This window comes from Macaca fascicularis, chromosome 7, assembly GCF_037993035.2.
Source record: "Macaca fascicularis isolate 582-1 chromosome 7, T2T-MFA8v1.1".
Lineage (NCBI taxonomy): Eukaryota > Metazoa > Chordata > Mammalia > Primates > Cercopithecidae > Macaca > Macaca fascicularis.
Genome location: NC_088381.1, coordinates 144,135,840 through 144,149,836, shown reverse-complemented (window position 1 = coordinate 144,149,836; position 13,997 = coordinate 144,135,840). Strand labels below are relative to the sequence as shown.

The 13,997-nt window shown below is 38.9% G+C and overlaps 1 protein-coding gene across 19 annotated transcripts in view; it reads right to left on the bottom strand.

The window, feature by feature from the left end:
• The window catches only part of GPATCH2L (G-patch domain containing 2 like), a 75,306-nt gene that overhangs the window by 47,898 nt on the left and 13,411 nt on the right, over positions 1–13,997 (bottom strand). For 7 of the 19 annotated variants that reach the window (XR_012416013.1, XM_073997921.1, XM_073997919.1 and 4 more), the window contains 5 exons: positions 11,974–12,038; positions 6,638–6,814; positions 5,048–5,127; positions 1,943–2,010; positions 599–653 (listed from right to left, as the gene is read on the bottom strand). Coding sequence is in view for 13 of the 19 variants with exons in the window: in XM_073997921.1 (XP_073854022.1) it covers positions 599–653; positions 1,943–2,010; positions 5,048–5,127; positions 6,638–6,814; positions 11,974–12,038 (445 nt within the window). In the remaining 6 variants the exon portion in view is untranslated. Of the gene's footprint in view, positions 1–318; positions 434–598; positions 750–1,942; positions 2,011–5,047; positions 5,128–6,637; positions 6,815–11,973; positions 12,039–13,997 lie in introns of all 19 variants that reach the window. The other 12 variants (XM_073997923.1, XM_073997922.1, XM_015454020.4 and 9 more) reach the window with 4 other exon arrangements.

Sequence of the window (13,997 nt, the reverse complement as noted above, 5' to 3'; positions counted from 1 at the left end):
GCCTGATGATCTGTCATTGTTTCCCATCACCCCCAGATGGGACTGTCTAGTTGCAGGAACACAAGCTAAGGGCTCCCATTGATTCTACATTATGGTCAGTTGTATAATTATTTCATTATATATTATAATGTAATAATAATAGAAATATAGTGCACAATAAATGTAATGCACTTGAATCACCCCGAAACCACCCTCCTCACCATGCCCCCAACCCGGGTCCATAGAAAAACTGTCTTCCACAAAACTTGTCCCTGGTGCCATAAGGTTGGGGACCACTGCTCTAAGGCTTTGACCCCACTTCACCCAGAGCAGCTCTACCTTCTGCTTCATACGTTTAGGCTTCAACATAGTACTTCTCAACGCAGGATTCTCATGTTGAACTAAACCATATGCAAATGAGATTCATTCCGCTTTCTTACTGCAAAGTTCAAAACTAAAATAAAAACAGGATTCCTATGAAATATATGCTACAAGAAACTAATGATCACAGTTGAACCTACAAAGAGGAAATAGCTGCAGTTTTTACCAGTAAGTATTGGTTACTCTTAGAAAACAGTTCTCCAAGAAAATCAAAATAACAAGAAAGAGGAAACCTTACCTCATGTGCACAAGCAGAAATGTGAGGAAAATCAGAAGCCAACGCTTTATTCTTTCTAAAGAAAAGGAAACCAAATGATAAAATAAAGATGACAAAGAAAAATGATCTTACCTGATTTCGTTCTCTTTTCCCAGCTGATGGTAACCAGAAACTAAAGAGAGGGAGAGAATAACAGGAAAGAAAACAATAAAAGAAGTGATAGGAAAATTACAGAAGGGAGAAGAAGATAAGATGTTGGAATAATGAAGTAAAGACAAAGCAGGGAATAGAAAAAAGATGCAATCAGAGGAGAAGACATTAAATGCATGTGAAGGTTCTGGAAAAAAAAAAAAACAAAACCTCTTCAAAGGAAAAAGCCTTGTAATGGAATGTAAAAGACTGGACAATAGAAATAAACCCAAGATTACAGTGTGACACCAATACTCTCTCAGTTGTGCAGTGACAACAGAAGCCTCAACTCAACAAGGGCATAAACCACACCCACATCTTTATTTTCTATGTTAAAATTAGCCCGGGTTGGATGTGTACAGGATCATAACTGGGTACTGACCGTGATGCATACAAGATATATGAAAGAACCAACCATTTTAGGGGACAAGGCTGTCACGAGAATTTGCAGAATTATTTTCCTGTAGCTACATACAGGCTTCCTACAGCACTCACCACTGTAACTAGAACAAGATATTTCACAGGTTGGGCGCAGTGGCTCACATCTGTAATCCCAACACTTTGGGAGGCCAAGGTGTGCAAATCGCTTGAGCCCAGGAGTTCAAGACCAGCCTGAACAACACGGCAAAACCCTGTCTCTACAAAAAATACAAAAATTAGATAGGCGCAGTGGCACATGCCTGTAGTCCCAACTATTCAGGAGGCCAAAGTGGGAGGATTGCTTGAGCCTAGGAGGCATAGGTTGCAGTGAGCCATGACTCCACCACTGCACTCCAGCCTGGGTGACAGAGCCAGACCCTGTCTCAAAAAAAAAAGACATTTCCCTATGAAAAGGTCTAAAAATGGGAAGAGAATATAGGAGGATAGAGGCAATCATCCATTTTGGAAAAAAAATTTAGAGACAGAAAAATTAGTTTAAAATAAACATCTTTACTGGAGGCTACTAATGCAGCATCTGCAGGTATAAAAAAACAATACAATGAAACTAGTCTAGAAAGGAAAAGAAAATCACTGTCACAGGTTTAGGATGTTGCCATCTTTAACTGTTATAAAGTACAAATCTTTAAGATCTCTTTGAGCTCTGAAGCCTGATTTCTAAGTTGCTCCATAAAACTCCCCTCCGCCTCCTCCTCCAAGGAGCAGACTAGCACAGCCAGTAAATACGTAAGCACTTACTCTTTCTGCCGAGGGTCACTAATGATATGGCTTATCCTCTCAGTCCCCAAAGTGTTTATGCTGGTCTCCTAAAAAGACAAGGCAGACAAGAGTATCATCCAACCACAGAAACAAACATATAAAGTACAATATCAACCTTTCCCATAATTGTGCCAGCTAAGGCAACCTCAAAAGGCACATGTTAAAAATCAATCTTAAAATAAAACAGCAACTATATTTCTTTTTATTGGAATTCATCTTAAAAGTATTACATGTTACCCTACATTTATTATTCTCCAGTGATCCAAAAGTCTTTATCAACACTTTATAGACACTATTCACCATATATGGTATTTTAATAAGTACTATACCTCCTGGAACTACTGCAGTATATAGGAGTAAAAATCCTTTTTAGAAAATTCAACAGTAGCCAATTTTTAACAGGGCAGCACACCAAGCTCCCTAGAGCTATGTGATTATAGTTCCAACAGCCTTCATCCTGGGACGTTACTAAATCCTCACTGGTAAAAGTCTCTGCTGACTAAATATAAATACATCAAAAGAGTTTTGTGACTTGCAAAAATTGTTACTCTGTACTTTGTCCCTCAAACATCATCTCAAGAAATAAAAATAGAAATTTGTATAAAACTGATTCCTAAATTCAGGGTTCTCAACATCATTAGTATAAAAGCTTACCCATAACACTACAAATAGTTCAGAAATCAACCATTTCCAAAAAATTGGAAAACGGCAATTCACTCTTCATTTGAGTACATTCCCAATGCTTACCTACCATGGCACCTGGGAAAGCATACCAACACACATCTGAGTAGCTGTTGTGTTGAGATAACACAAGTCACGGGCGTGACTGTCAAGAATGTCAAGGCTGTTCTTTAAACACATTTGTGTCTGGACAAATGTTATTATCTGTATTCATCTACATGTGTGGACTGTCCTAAACATCAGGCTACACATTTCAGCTGAACTGGCTATAGAAAAATTACCCTGAGGTCAGAGTCCGGGCAGTAGTGGAGTTAAATGAGAAGTTTTCATATACTATATTCTTCACATTCTGCATTTCTTATAGCTATGCCTCCTGGTCACAGACACAGACATGGTAGGGGGGCCAAGGGAAAAGATGGTTGAAAAATGAGCTATTTGTTACAGCAGAAAAATTATTAACTTAAAGTGCCGTAATGTTTAAATTTACAGTTTATTACTGTGTAAATTACAAGCAGTACTTTGTGTAATTAGCAGCTCACTGGCAGGGAGCTGTGAATGAAACTCATTATTTACGATGACAATTTAGAAAACCAGAAGCGAGATGGGGGAGGGAAGAAGGGGGCAGAGCGGTGACCTCTGCTAGAAATGATAAATATCGCTGTGAGGTGATGAAGATGAATTAAACAAGTAAATATTATCCTACTCATTTGACATCATTAAAGGCACATCCAATAGGCTCTCATTCCCTTCCAGGCAAACTAAAGGGAAACCTTCAAGACAAAGTGACTTGCCTCCATGGACGTGGATGGCTCTCATTTTATAAGAGCTGAAAGAAAGTAACATAGGTGGCAGGGGGAACATTATCTGTCAAGCCTAAACAATAAAAGTAAAATCCTCTCCTTCCTCCACCCCATGTGCTGCTATTCTGCTAGCTATCCCTGTTAACAGTAAGCTCCCGGAGCAGCAAAAGCAGCGCTTTGTCTGTAAAATGAGTAATTCGAAAGGTATCAGTCTTCCAATAATCAAATGTCTTCTAATTCAAGATTTGAACTTGAGGCCGGGCACGGTGGCTCATGCCTGTAATCCCAGCACTTTGGGAGGCCGAGGCAGGTGGATCACCTGAGGTCAGGGGTTCGAGACCAGCCTGGCCAACATGGTAAAATGTTGTCTGTACTAAAATTACAAAAAAATTAGCCAGGCAAGGTGGTGGGTGCCTGTAATCCCAGCTACTGGGGAGGCTGAGGCAGGAGAATCGCTTGAACCTGGGAGGTGGGAAGTTACAGTGAGCCGAGATAACACCACTGCATTCCAGCCTAGGTCACAGAGCGAGATTTCGTCTCAAGAAAAGAAAAAAGATTTGAACTCAAATTGAAAGATAAAAAGAAATAAGTATCCTGGGCTCGTCTGGAAATAAACAGCCTCATTTTTTTTGCATGCCTAAAACTTCAGAAAACTGTTCCCTAGTCAGGCTATAAAACAGTATCCCCTTAAGGGAAGCCAGACTGTGGCACATATTGTGCCACCTAACAGGCATTCTAAATGCTTACCAAGTTACAACTTGTAACTTACCAAGTTTGTTCTTACCAAGAACAAACAAATTAATGCTTCAATGCCACTCCTTTCCTTATTCTTTGCCCACTACCATCTTCTCTGAATGAGGATGAGCCCCTGTCTTAATTTATTTCTCAATCTCAAAGTAGAGTAAAAAATAAAATTCAATAAAAATGTAAAAAGACAAAAGTAGACCTGGGTTCAAATCTCTATTCCACCATTCCTATCTGGGTAACATCAGACATTCCTTAACTTCTTCGAACCTAAGTTTTCCTCATCTGCTGAAGGGGCTTGCCCTTTTTCTACAAGGTTGCTGGAAGGATTAAATGAGTTGAGTCCCTGGCATCATCCCTGGCAAAGGCAGAACTGAATAAACAGCAGATAGTTCTCCCTCATGGCTGAGGGGCTCTTGAAACTCAGTAACAGTTTTTTTTTTTTTTCTTTTTTATGAATTCTAGGATGAAAGACCAAAGTTAGGAAAGAACAAAGATGCATTCATGAATTCAAGAGGAGTCATAAAGAAGCCAAGAATATTTTAACTTACACAATAATAACATAACATTAATCAAAAGTTACAGAAGGCACAGCTCAGGCTTGTAGGTTTATAGGCAACAGACACTGTAATGACAGTGTTTGCTTTGTCAGAACTTCTGTATGAATTACGTTTCATCTTTTATTTGTATATCCATTCACATTCTACATAATGTTCACTCTTGTAAACTCCCAACACATTCCAGTTGGCTCCATTAACTTCAGGGAGTTCTGTAGCACCTCTGATTGTTAACAGGGTACACAACTCCCATAGGGAATATTATCTCCCCACTGAGCCCAGCAAACTGTGAGAGGTATCACCTTCCCAACCAGCCTTCTTCGCCCCTTTCTGAGGCACCGAGCTGCAGCTCCAGGCAGACGATTCAAGCGAGCATGATACCCTAAAAAAAGAAGGAAGGCCTCAAATACCGAATGCAGAAAATCCAAATGCAATCCTATGTTTCTAGAACAGTGAAGGCTTTACCCCCAGGATCTTACTAGATTGACCTTTAAACTCGTATCACAGAGTTATCTGCCGAGGATTTATTATTCCCAGGTCTTTGTCACTAGCAGTATGATCACAGGCATGCCATTTACCTTTGACCTAGGCATCCTCCATCTATAAAAGAGGGATAATCACTCAGTCCTACCTTACTGGGCTGTTTTGAAGACCCAATGAATAGCAAATAGAAGGGACTTTATAAACTGAAAACACCACACAAACATAAGGTACTATTAACAATTTTTAACTTAAAATTAAATGTTAGTTTCTATGTCAAAAACATTCTAATTCATGACATAATGGGGAAAATAGCACGCATCAGATAACCCAATTTTTCTCACTGCTGCATGTGTTCTACACAAGGAAAGAACAACTAGAGGAAACCCACACCAAAATGTTATTAATGAGATTGTCTCTGGATATGACATTATAGGCCATTTTAAGTTTCTTACTATTCTTGCTTATCTGTATATATTTTAAATGGTCCATTAGAAACTTTTAGAAATGTTCATCAAAATGTTCAATAAAGCAATGTGTGCCTCAGCCAGTCCTTACCAAGAACCAACCGCTGGTTCACCATGACAAAAAAAATTCACCATGACAAAATCCTACATAATACGAGTTTACATCTCATAGTGTGATTGTGATCACCAACCGATGTTCAACAAATTCTTGACAACTGATTAACTGGTTGATTATGGGTTACTGGGAACCCTAGAATCATAAATTTATAGAGCTAAAATAAATGGTTTTGTCCAATGTCACATATCTTAAGTGATGACGCTGTCATCCCAAGAAAATGAAGCGACTATCACAGAGCTTGGTAGACAGTACCAGAGTATTAACACCACATTTCCATCTCTCTGTCCTAGGTTCTTTCCACCCACTTTGCTACATCATAATTGAAGAAAAAGCAAAGGGAAAAGGAAACATATTTGTGTTAAAGTCCCCAATAATAGGGTCATTAAAATAGAACTACTTAAATTATTTTAAAAGCATCCATTTTTAAAACACCATTATATGTGAATACTCTTACTGAAAATAAGAATGTGTAGATGAATGTTCTTATTGAAATCTGTTCTCTTCCAAAACCCGATACTCAATAACCTATCAGTTTCACATCAGGATAAGCAGCTGTCACTAAATCTGGCACAAACGGCAATGGCAAGCTGAAGGAATACCCTGCTAATATATATGTCCCAAGAGTTTCCATGGATTAGTTTAGGAAGGAATGGAGAGAACCTTAAGCTTTGAGACTTACTTTGAATCCTCTAGAAAATCCCTGAGCTAGCTCCAAAATTCAGATAGTTAATGTGTGACTGAAGACATGAGTATGCTTGCTAGGAGATGATTGCTCTGCCCAAGGAGAACCATAAAAGCATTAAGTTCTTGGTCTCCTCAGAACTCACCTCTTTGAGCTGGCCGAGAAGGTAAAAGGAATGTGGAATCTGAAAATTTATCCAATCCAGAATCCATTCTTTCTACTTCAGAACAATGATCAGGAGCCCACTTGGGCAGAAGATTAGCAACAGTGAATCCTGGGACACATTCTCCTTCATAGAACCAATCACTCTGCTCATCGTCACCTAAAGTAAAGAGATCATATCATAAGCTAGAATTTTAAACTAGGTCTGAGAAAAACAAATGAGAGGGATGATTTCTTAGTGCTATAGTTTTGATCATCCTTTTTTTTTCCTTTTTGAGACAGAGTCTTGCTCTGTCACCCAGGCTGGAATGCAGTGGCATAATCACATGTTCAGGCAATCCTACCACCTCAGCCTCCCAAGTGGCTGGAACCACAGGCTCATGCCACTACGCCTGGTTATTATTATTATTATTATTATTATTATTATTATTATTATTTTTAAGATGAATTCTTGCTCTGTTGCCTAGGCTGGAGTGCAGTGGCATGATCTCAGCTCACTGCTCCCCTCAGCTCTGCCTCCCCTCCCGAGTTCAAGCAATTCTCCCTGACTCAGCCTCCTGAGTAGCTGGCATTACAGGCGCCGCCACCACGCCCGGCTAATTTTTTTATTTTTTAGTAGAGATGGGGTTTTTGCCATGTTGGCCAGGCTGGTCTTGGACTCCTGACCTCAACTGATCTGCCTGCCTCAGCCTCCCAAAGTGCTGGGATTACAGGCATGAGCCACTGCACCCAGCCTTTTTTTTTTTTTTTTTTTTTTTTAATTCTTTGTAGAAACTGGGTCTCCTTATGTTGCCCAGGCTGGTCTTGAACTCCTGGGCTCAAGCAATCCTCCCACCTCAGCCTCCCAAAGTGCTGGAATTACAGGCTGATTATACTTTTAAATAAATCAAGGCACACTAAAAAGAAATTGTTCTGGTTCTTCTCGATTCATATTGCAATGAAAACTGAAACGTCAACCTGATTTCACATAAATGTCATACTGTGTTAAACTGGACTGCTTTAACAGTTAAAAATAAATAAATAAAGCTACCACTTACTAGGCCCTTACAACCTACCAGGATCCATGCTAAAAATCTGTAAATATGCCATCTCTTTCAAGCCCTACACTAACTCCAACTTACAAACAAGGCAACTAATGCCTAGAGAAGTCAAGGTCAATTTAGTAAACAACGAAGCCAGGATCTGAACCCAAAGCCTGACTAACTCAGAAGCCTGAGATCTTCATTACAAAAACAAACTGCCTCCCTTATACCATTCTCAGTGGTATAAACTTGGGAGTTCAAAGCCCATAAATGTTTCTCAATTCAAAGCTAGCTATTCCTGAGGGATTTCTTGCTATATTTGCCTCTCTCATAAAAGGTGAATAAAGAATATACGTCTATACTTCATTTTATCCTTGGTATCTCATTAATGGGACAGAAATCATCTTGACACTAGCAATCCAAGCTACTGGGGAAAAAAACAAAAAACCACAGCAACAAATAACATAATTCCCTAAGACTTTTCAGTAAGTTATACCATTTTCCCAAGACCATATTGTTAATTAACAGCAAAGTCACAACCAGATCCATATATCCAGACTGTTGGTACAAACTTCTCTCTACTGGCTGCAATGATAGTATCTCAGTTTCCACTAGAGTTTATTCCTGCCAACAAAGAATAGATAATTTTATGTCTGCCACACCATACTCCTTTCAAAATAGCAAAGTTGAAGGAAACTATTACAAGAATATCTAAAAGAGTTCACAATGTAGTCATTCTCTAATGTACACTGGATTCCAGAGAAGTTGCTCAGAACATGTCAATCCCATGAAGTATGAGATTCATGGGTCATTAACACCCAGGATAGTAACTCTTAAATCACTGTGGAGATCTCCAAAATGGGCAATGAAAACTGCATTCTGGTAAAAAGCAGCAGATATTACAACTAAGAAAGTTACTCAAAGTGTTCCCTTATGAAAACACACCACAAACAGCTGTCTCTCTGATACAGTAGTTCTCAACTTTGAGCATGCATCAGAAGCACCAGAAGGGCTTGTTAAAACATGGACCGCTGAGACCTAACTCCAGAGTTTCTGATTATAGCCTAGGCAAGACCAAAATTGTGTATTTCTAACAAGTTCCTTCATGATGCTAAGCTGGCCTGGGGACCACGTTTTGAGAATCACTATTCTAAAAGCATCTCACGAAATCAGATACATAGATGAACTGAAGACAGGCATTAGTGCATAATAATTAGTTTCTCTGTACTTCAATATATTAATTCTTTTCTTATTCATAAGCATTCCTCAGGACATTTATTGAAATAGTATATTTAATTAGGCCATGTTTTCTGATGACAAATGGCAAACTATAATGGATTTTTTTTGGTTCTCAAGCATTCATTCAAGATTTTTAATAACACAAAAAGGGACTCTCTGAACTAGAAGGAACATTGTGAGATCATGTAGACCAGTAGTCTTCAATCAGGGTTCACTAAGATGCCTGACAGAGGAGCTCCTTAAAAGAGTACTGCCAGGGAATAAGCAAGAAGCTGGATGGATCAGGTTCCTGACCTCTGGCTCCTCTAGAATTTTGCTTTAAACCAAATAGGCTTAGTTGTTTTACAGTCTGAGAATCTATGTATGATTTTGTTTGGGGGGAAAAAAGGAGAGTTTTCCCTTTAATTGGATTATCAATAATTATTTATTAAGCATTTACTATATGCCAGGAACATGCTAGGTACTGCAGTTGCACATAGTAACTCCTGCCTTGAAAAGCTTCAAGGGAAAAGACGTGTACCTACAAACAATAACATTATCTAGTGAGTACTAAAAGAAACAGTAAGTATAATACAAGGAGCCACAGAGAACAAAGGAGAAAGGGCTATTGGCCAGAATCCCCTCAGCAAACACATGGCACATTTAAATGGGGTCATTGCAGAGATGTAATGAAGTGACTATTCACAAAGGTGTAGACAGTACTAACAAGAAACCCCACAAGGGATGGTGAAGCACATCAGGTAGAGCCAGCACAGCAGGAGGCCCTTACCATTCCTAGACCTGGAGTGGCAAGGGAAAGAATGGTTATCAGAGTCCAAAGAACTGCAGTTATAAAAGAAGGCTGCCAAACAAGAGTGGTGGCCCTCAGCAGAGGAACATAACCACTGCCAACCAGCAATCCAACAGAAAGGGTATCAGGGAAAGCAATAATCTAATGTGGTAGACTGCATTAGCGTTTCCAAGTCCTCTCTATAATAGAATCATTCATCCATGCCTTTTGTTCTTTGTCATTGGATTCCACAGTACCTTCCCTTTTAGGAAGAGCATACTTCCTCATCCTACTGACACTGGGCTTGGTCATATGACTTGCTTTACATAGTAGAAAATTAACAAACATGATTCAAGCAAAGGTTTTAAATATGTACACGTGGTCTAGCCTGGTCACCAGGCATTTACATCCTCTGCCACAGGAAGTCCATGCTGCCTATCACCATTGCTCCTCCACCCTAGGTCCCAAAATACAATACACTGAGAAGATGTAAACCTAACTTGAAGCCTGGAGACCAGTGGAGCCCAGACGAGATCAGTGGAACCATAGGCAACCCACAACCCCAAAGCAAAAAATTAGTGTGGTAAACTGTGATAAGCCACTAAAATTTGGGGGCTGTTAAGCAGCATTACCACAATAAATACTTGACTAATATATCCAATATCATTCACCTCCCTCCCTTCGGTCTTCTGTTGATGCCTCCTATAGGCCAACTCCAACAAGAAATTGAAACCAAGAAGACCACCTGATATAGTTCATAAATATGCTCTTGCAGGGGCAAAAGGAAAACTGTGTCTTGGTAGATGACCACTCATTCAAGGAAGATGAGGATGAGATTTCAGGCAGAAAGACCAGCATAAACAAAGGCACAGAGGCAAGAAATTCCATAGCTTTACACTGAGAACGCTAAGCATCAATGTCACCAGAATGTGTGAAGCTGAAGCAGAGAAAGAGAGGAAAGTTGGGTCTACAGAATATTCTATAATCTCTCATGATAAACTAAGGAATCCTTATCAGTGAAAAGGCTTTCCAAAGGCCCAAAAACTTAATCTGCTGTAACAGGTCCACACTTTCTTCCATCTCTATAATTATGCATCATAACCTTTAAGAGGTGCATTTTGATATTCCTAGAACTGTAGAAAAGCAAAGAAAAAGAGCAAATACTGGTAACTCTGAATAGTATATATAACTCATTCATGGAAAGACATCAGACTTTCCTGGTATGAGATAATAAAATCAAAAGAGCCTACCTGTACACACATACACATAATCTCTAATGACACCTAATTCCCTCAGAATCTAAAAGACAGAAATGTACTCACAACAACCTCCATTACAGTAGGAAGCTCAACAACTCCAGGAGGATAAACTGCCTTATGCCTACAACTTTGAGGCATGAACAAGATGCTGTCCCCACAGTCCTTCTCCAAAAATCAGGACTTGGATGCTAAGTCTCACAGCCCCAGTATCCCTTCAGTTACTGGGGAAGCTACCTGGATCAACCTAGACATGTAGCCACTACGTCAGTCCTTTAATTGCTTAACCCATGGAGAAAAATTATTGGACTTTGGAGCTAGAAGGGACTTTAGAAATCCCTAAGTCCCCTATTTAGATTAAGAAAACCACAGTCCAAAAAGGCTATATAAAATTTTTATTGGCATGTGGCCCCACACAAGTCTAGAGGACAAACATTTTCTAAAATACCCTGATATACAGGCAAAGTTTTAAATTAGTGTTTAGGTAGTAAAAATAAAGAACTGGTAATTAACATACACCAGCCTTATTCACAGGACTCTATACTCCAGGAGTTTTACTTTGAGGAAGATGATGTTTTATACAATATATTCACCTAGAATACTATAATCATTATAAATAAGGCTATAAAAGTGACAAGATTTTCTCTATATGAAAATAATGTCTTAACACCTAAAAAAAGACAGTAACACATGAAGCTATTTCTTGATTCTAATAAAAAGAAACTTCCCAATGTCCCAGGCTCGACACATTGACCACCTAGACCAACGATTCCCAATGTCTGATCTACCGGCATAAGAATCAGTTCAGGTGCTTGTGAAAAATGCAGATTCCAGGGGCCAACTCTAGACCTATTTATTTCTAGGAGCTCAGGACTGTGCGGTTTTAACAGTTCCCTAGGTGGCTCTCATATGCCTTAAAGTTTAAGAACCACTGCCATAGACAGTCACCATGTTCTCCATGAGTCACTCCTATGATTATTCAAACATTTCCATAAACACGGAACCAATGTCCCAAAGCTGGGATCAACATTACCTTGTCGCCCTTCATCATTGGTAAAGAGCCCAGTGTCACTGCTGCTACACACACTGCTGGTTTCACTGTAAAAAGAGTAAAACACAAGAGAACTCATCAGCTCCAGTCAATAAGCACCGTACGCTTATTATGGTTTTCAAGCTTCCCTGATTTCACTCCAACCTATTAGCCAATCAGATACGTAAATTTCATTGGGAAGGTACAAAATTTTATTTTCCTCCCCAAACAAAAGAAATATAAGAGGAGAATTCTAAAATTTTCACTTATATTTTAAAGTACTAAAAAAAATCTAAAGTCACTTTGTTAGTTAAGGACTAGAAAGCTATTAAAGCTCAAAGACATAATCTCAACCTAGTTTGATATATTCAACAACACAAATTTACAAATTTACCAAACAATTTTATTCTTAAATATTGCCAACTATCAGTCTCCAATGAAGCTATGTAATTTTAAGACGTCTAGCATCTTTAAAGTTTTCCCCCATTTACAAAGAAGTAAACAAAAATCCATGAACAAGAAAAAAAAATGGCAAAACTTGTTTTCTGAATTTACTGTCCTCCTTCATATTGAGCAGATACACAAAACTCATTCTGAAAAAAGGAACTAAAGTTAAAAACAAAAATATAAAAACAAACTTCATTTGAACTCACTGAAATATAGCTTTTGTCCCATGAAATTCTGCCCAATCTGTTTCATTTTCTGAGCTATTGCTCACAGTTGATTCTGTTTCTTCTGATGGTGCGCTTCTAAATTTGATTTTTCTGGTTCAAGAAAAACTTCTCAATCCTCTACAGTATTAGCTATTTCCTTGATTGGGAGTATTTCCTTCCAAGTTAGTCAAAAAAATTTTTTCACCTACTCTAGAAGATGCAAGAAACCAAAGCGAGGAAGAAGCATTTTCACCATGCTATAGAAAACATAGGCTTGGCAAAATCCCAATCTATATTCCTGGATCAAAAATCTGAAAACATTTTGTATTTTGCAACATTTCCAAACACCCTTCCAACACTAAATCTTTAAAATGCCAATTAAATTAAGGAGCAATGCTTTCCTTACTCAAGCTTGTCCCTGAATATCAGACGCAAAAGATCTGTCACAGAAATAGTCAACAAACAAACCCTATCTTTTTTTTTAAAGTTCTGAGATACATGTGCAGAATGTGCAGGTTTGTTACATAGGTATACGTGTGCCATGGTGGAACAAACCCTATTTCTTCTTTTTTTTTTTTTTTTGGAGATGAAGTTTCGCGCTTGTTGCCCAGGCTGGAGTGCAGTGGTATGATCTCGGCTCACTGCAACCTCCACCACGCAGGTTCAAGCAATTCTCCCGCCTCAGCCTCCCGAGTAGCTGGGATTACAAGAGTGCACAACCACACCCAGCTAATTTTTGTGTTTTTAGTAGAAACGGGGTTTCACCATGTTGGTCAGGCTGGTCACGAACTCCTGACCTCGTGATCCGCCCGCCACGGCCTCTCAAAGTGCTGAGCCACTGTACCCAGCCCAAACTCTATTTCTTTATAGATTCTTTCATCTCATTTTCTTATGTACTTAATATAAGCTGGGCCTCCAACTATATTACCAATTATTATAACATTGCTAGAAAAGCAACTGAACCACATCCAAGTGAAATAACAGTTAGTGTAAAGAAAGTCATCTTAACATTGAGACCAAAGGTTTTTGCTCTCAACGTTTTACTAGGAAATTTTTCATCACTTAGATTCTGCAAGTAACATTTTGCTTTCCTTGTTTTTTCACACATCTCTCTATCTAACCTTCCCACCAGAGAGTCTTTGAAAACAGAGGCACCCTAGGTAAGCCAGATGATTGGGCATGGCATCTACTTTCTGACAAGTATATTATCATAGGAATCGAGCCTAATAAAACACTATGGAGCCCTCTTGTCCACTGTTAACACTGTAAACTTGGTACTGACTTGAAAATGCTTTCATCTTAACTGCTTTTCTTTTCAAGTTCTGAAGATGAACTGTTTGCCTTTCAAGGTGCAATTAAAGGGTATGGTTTTCA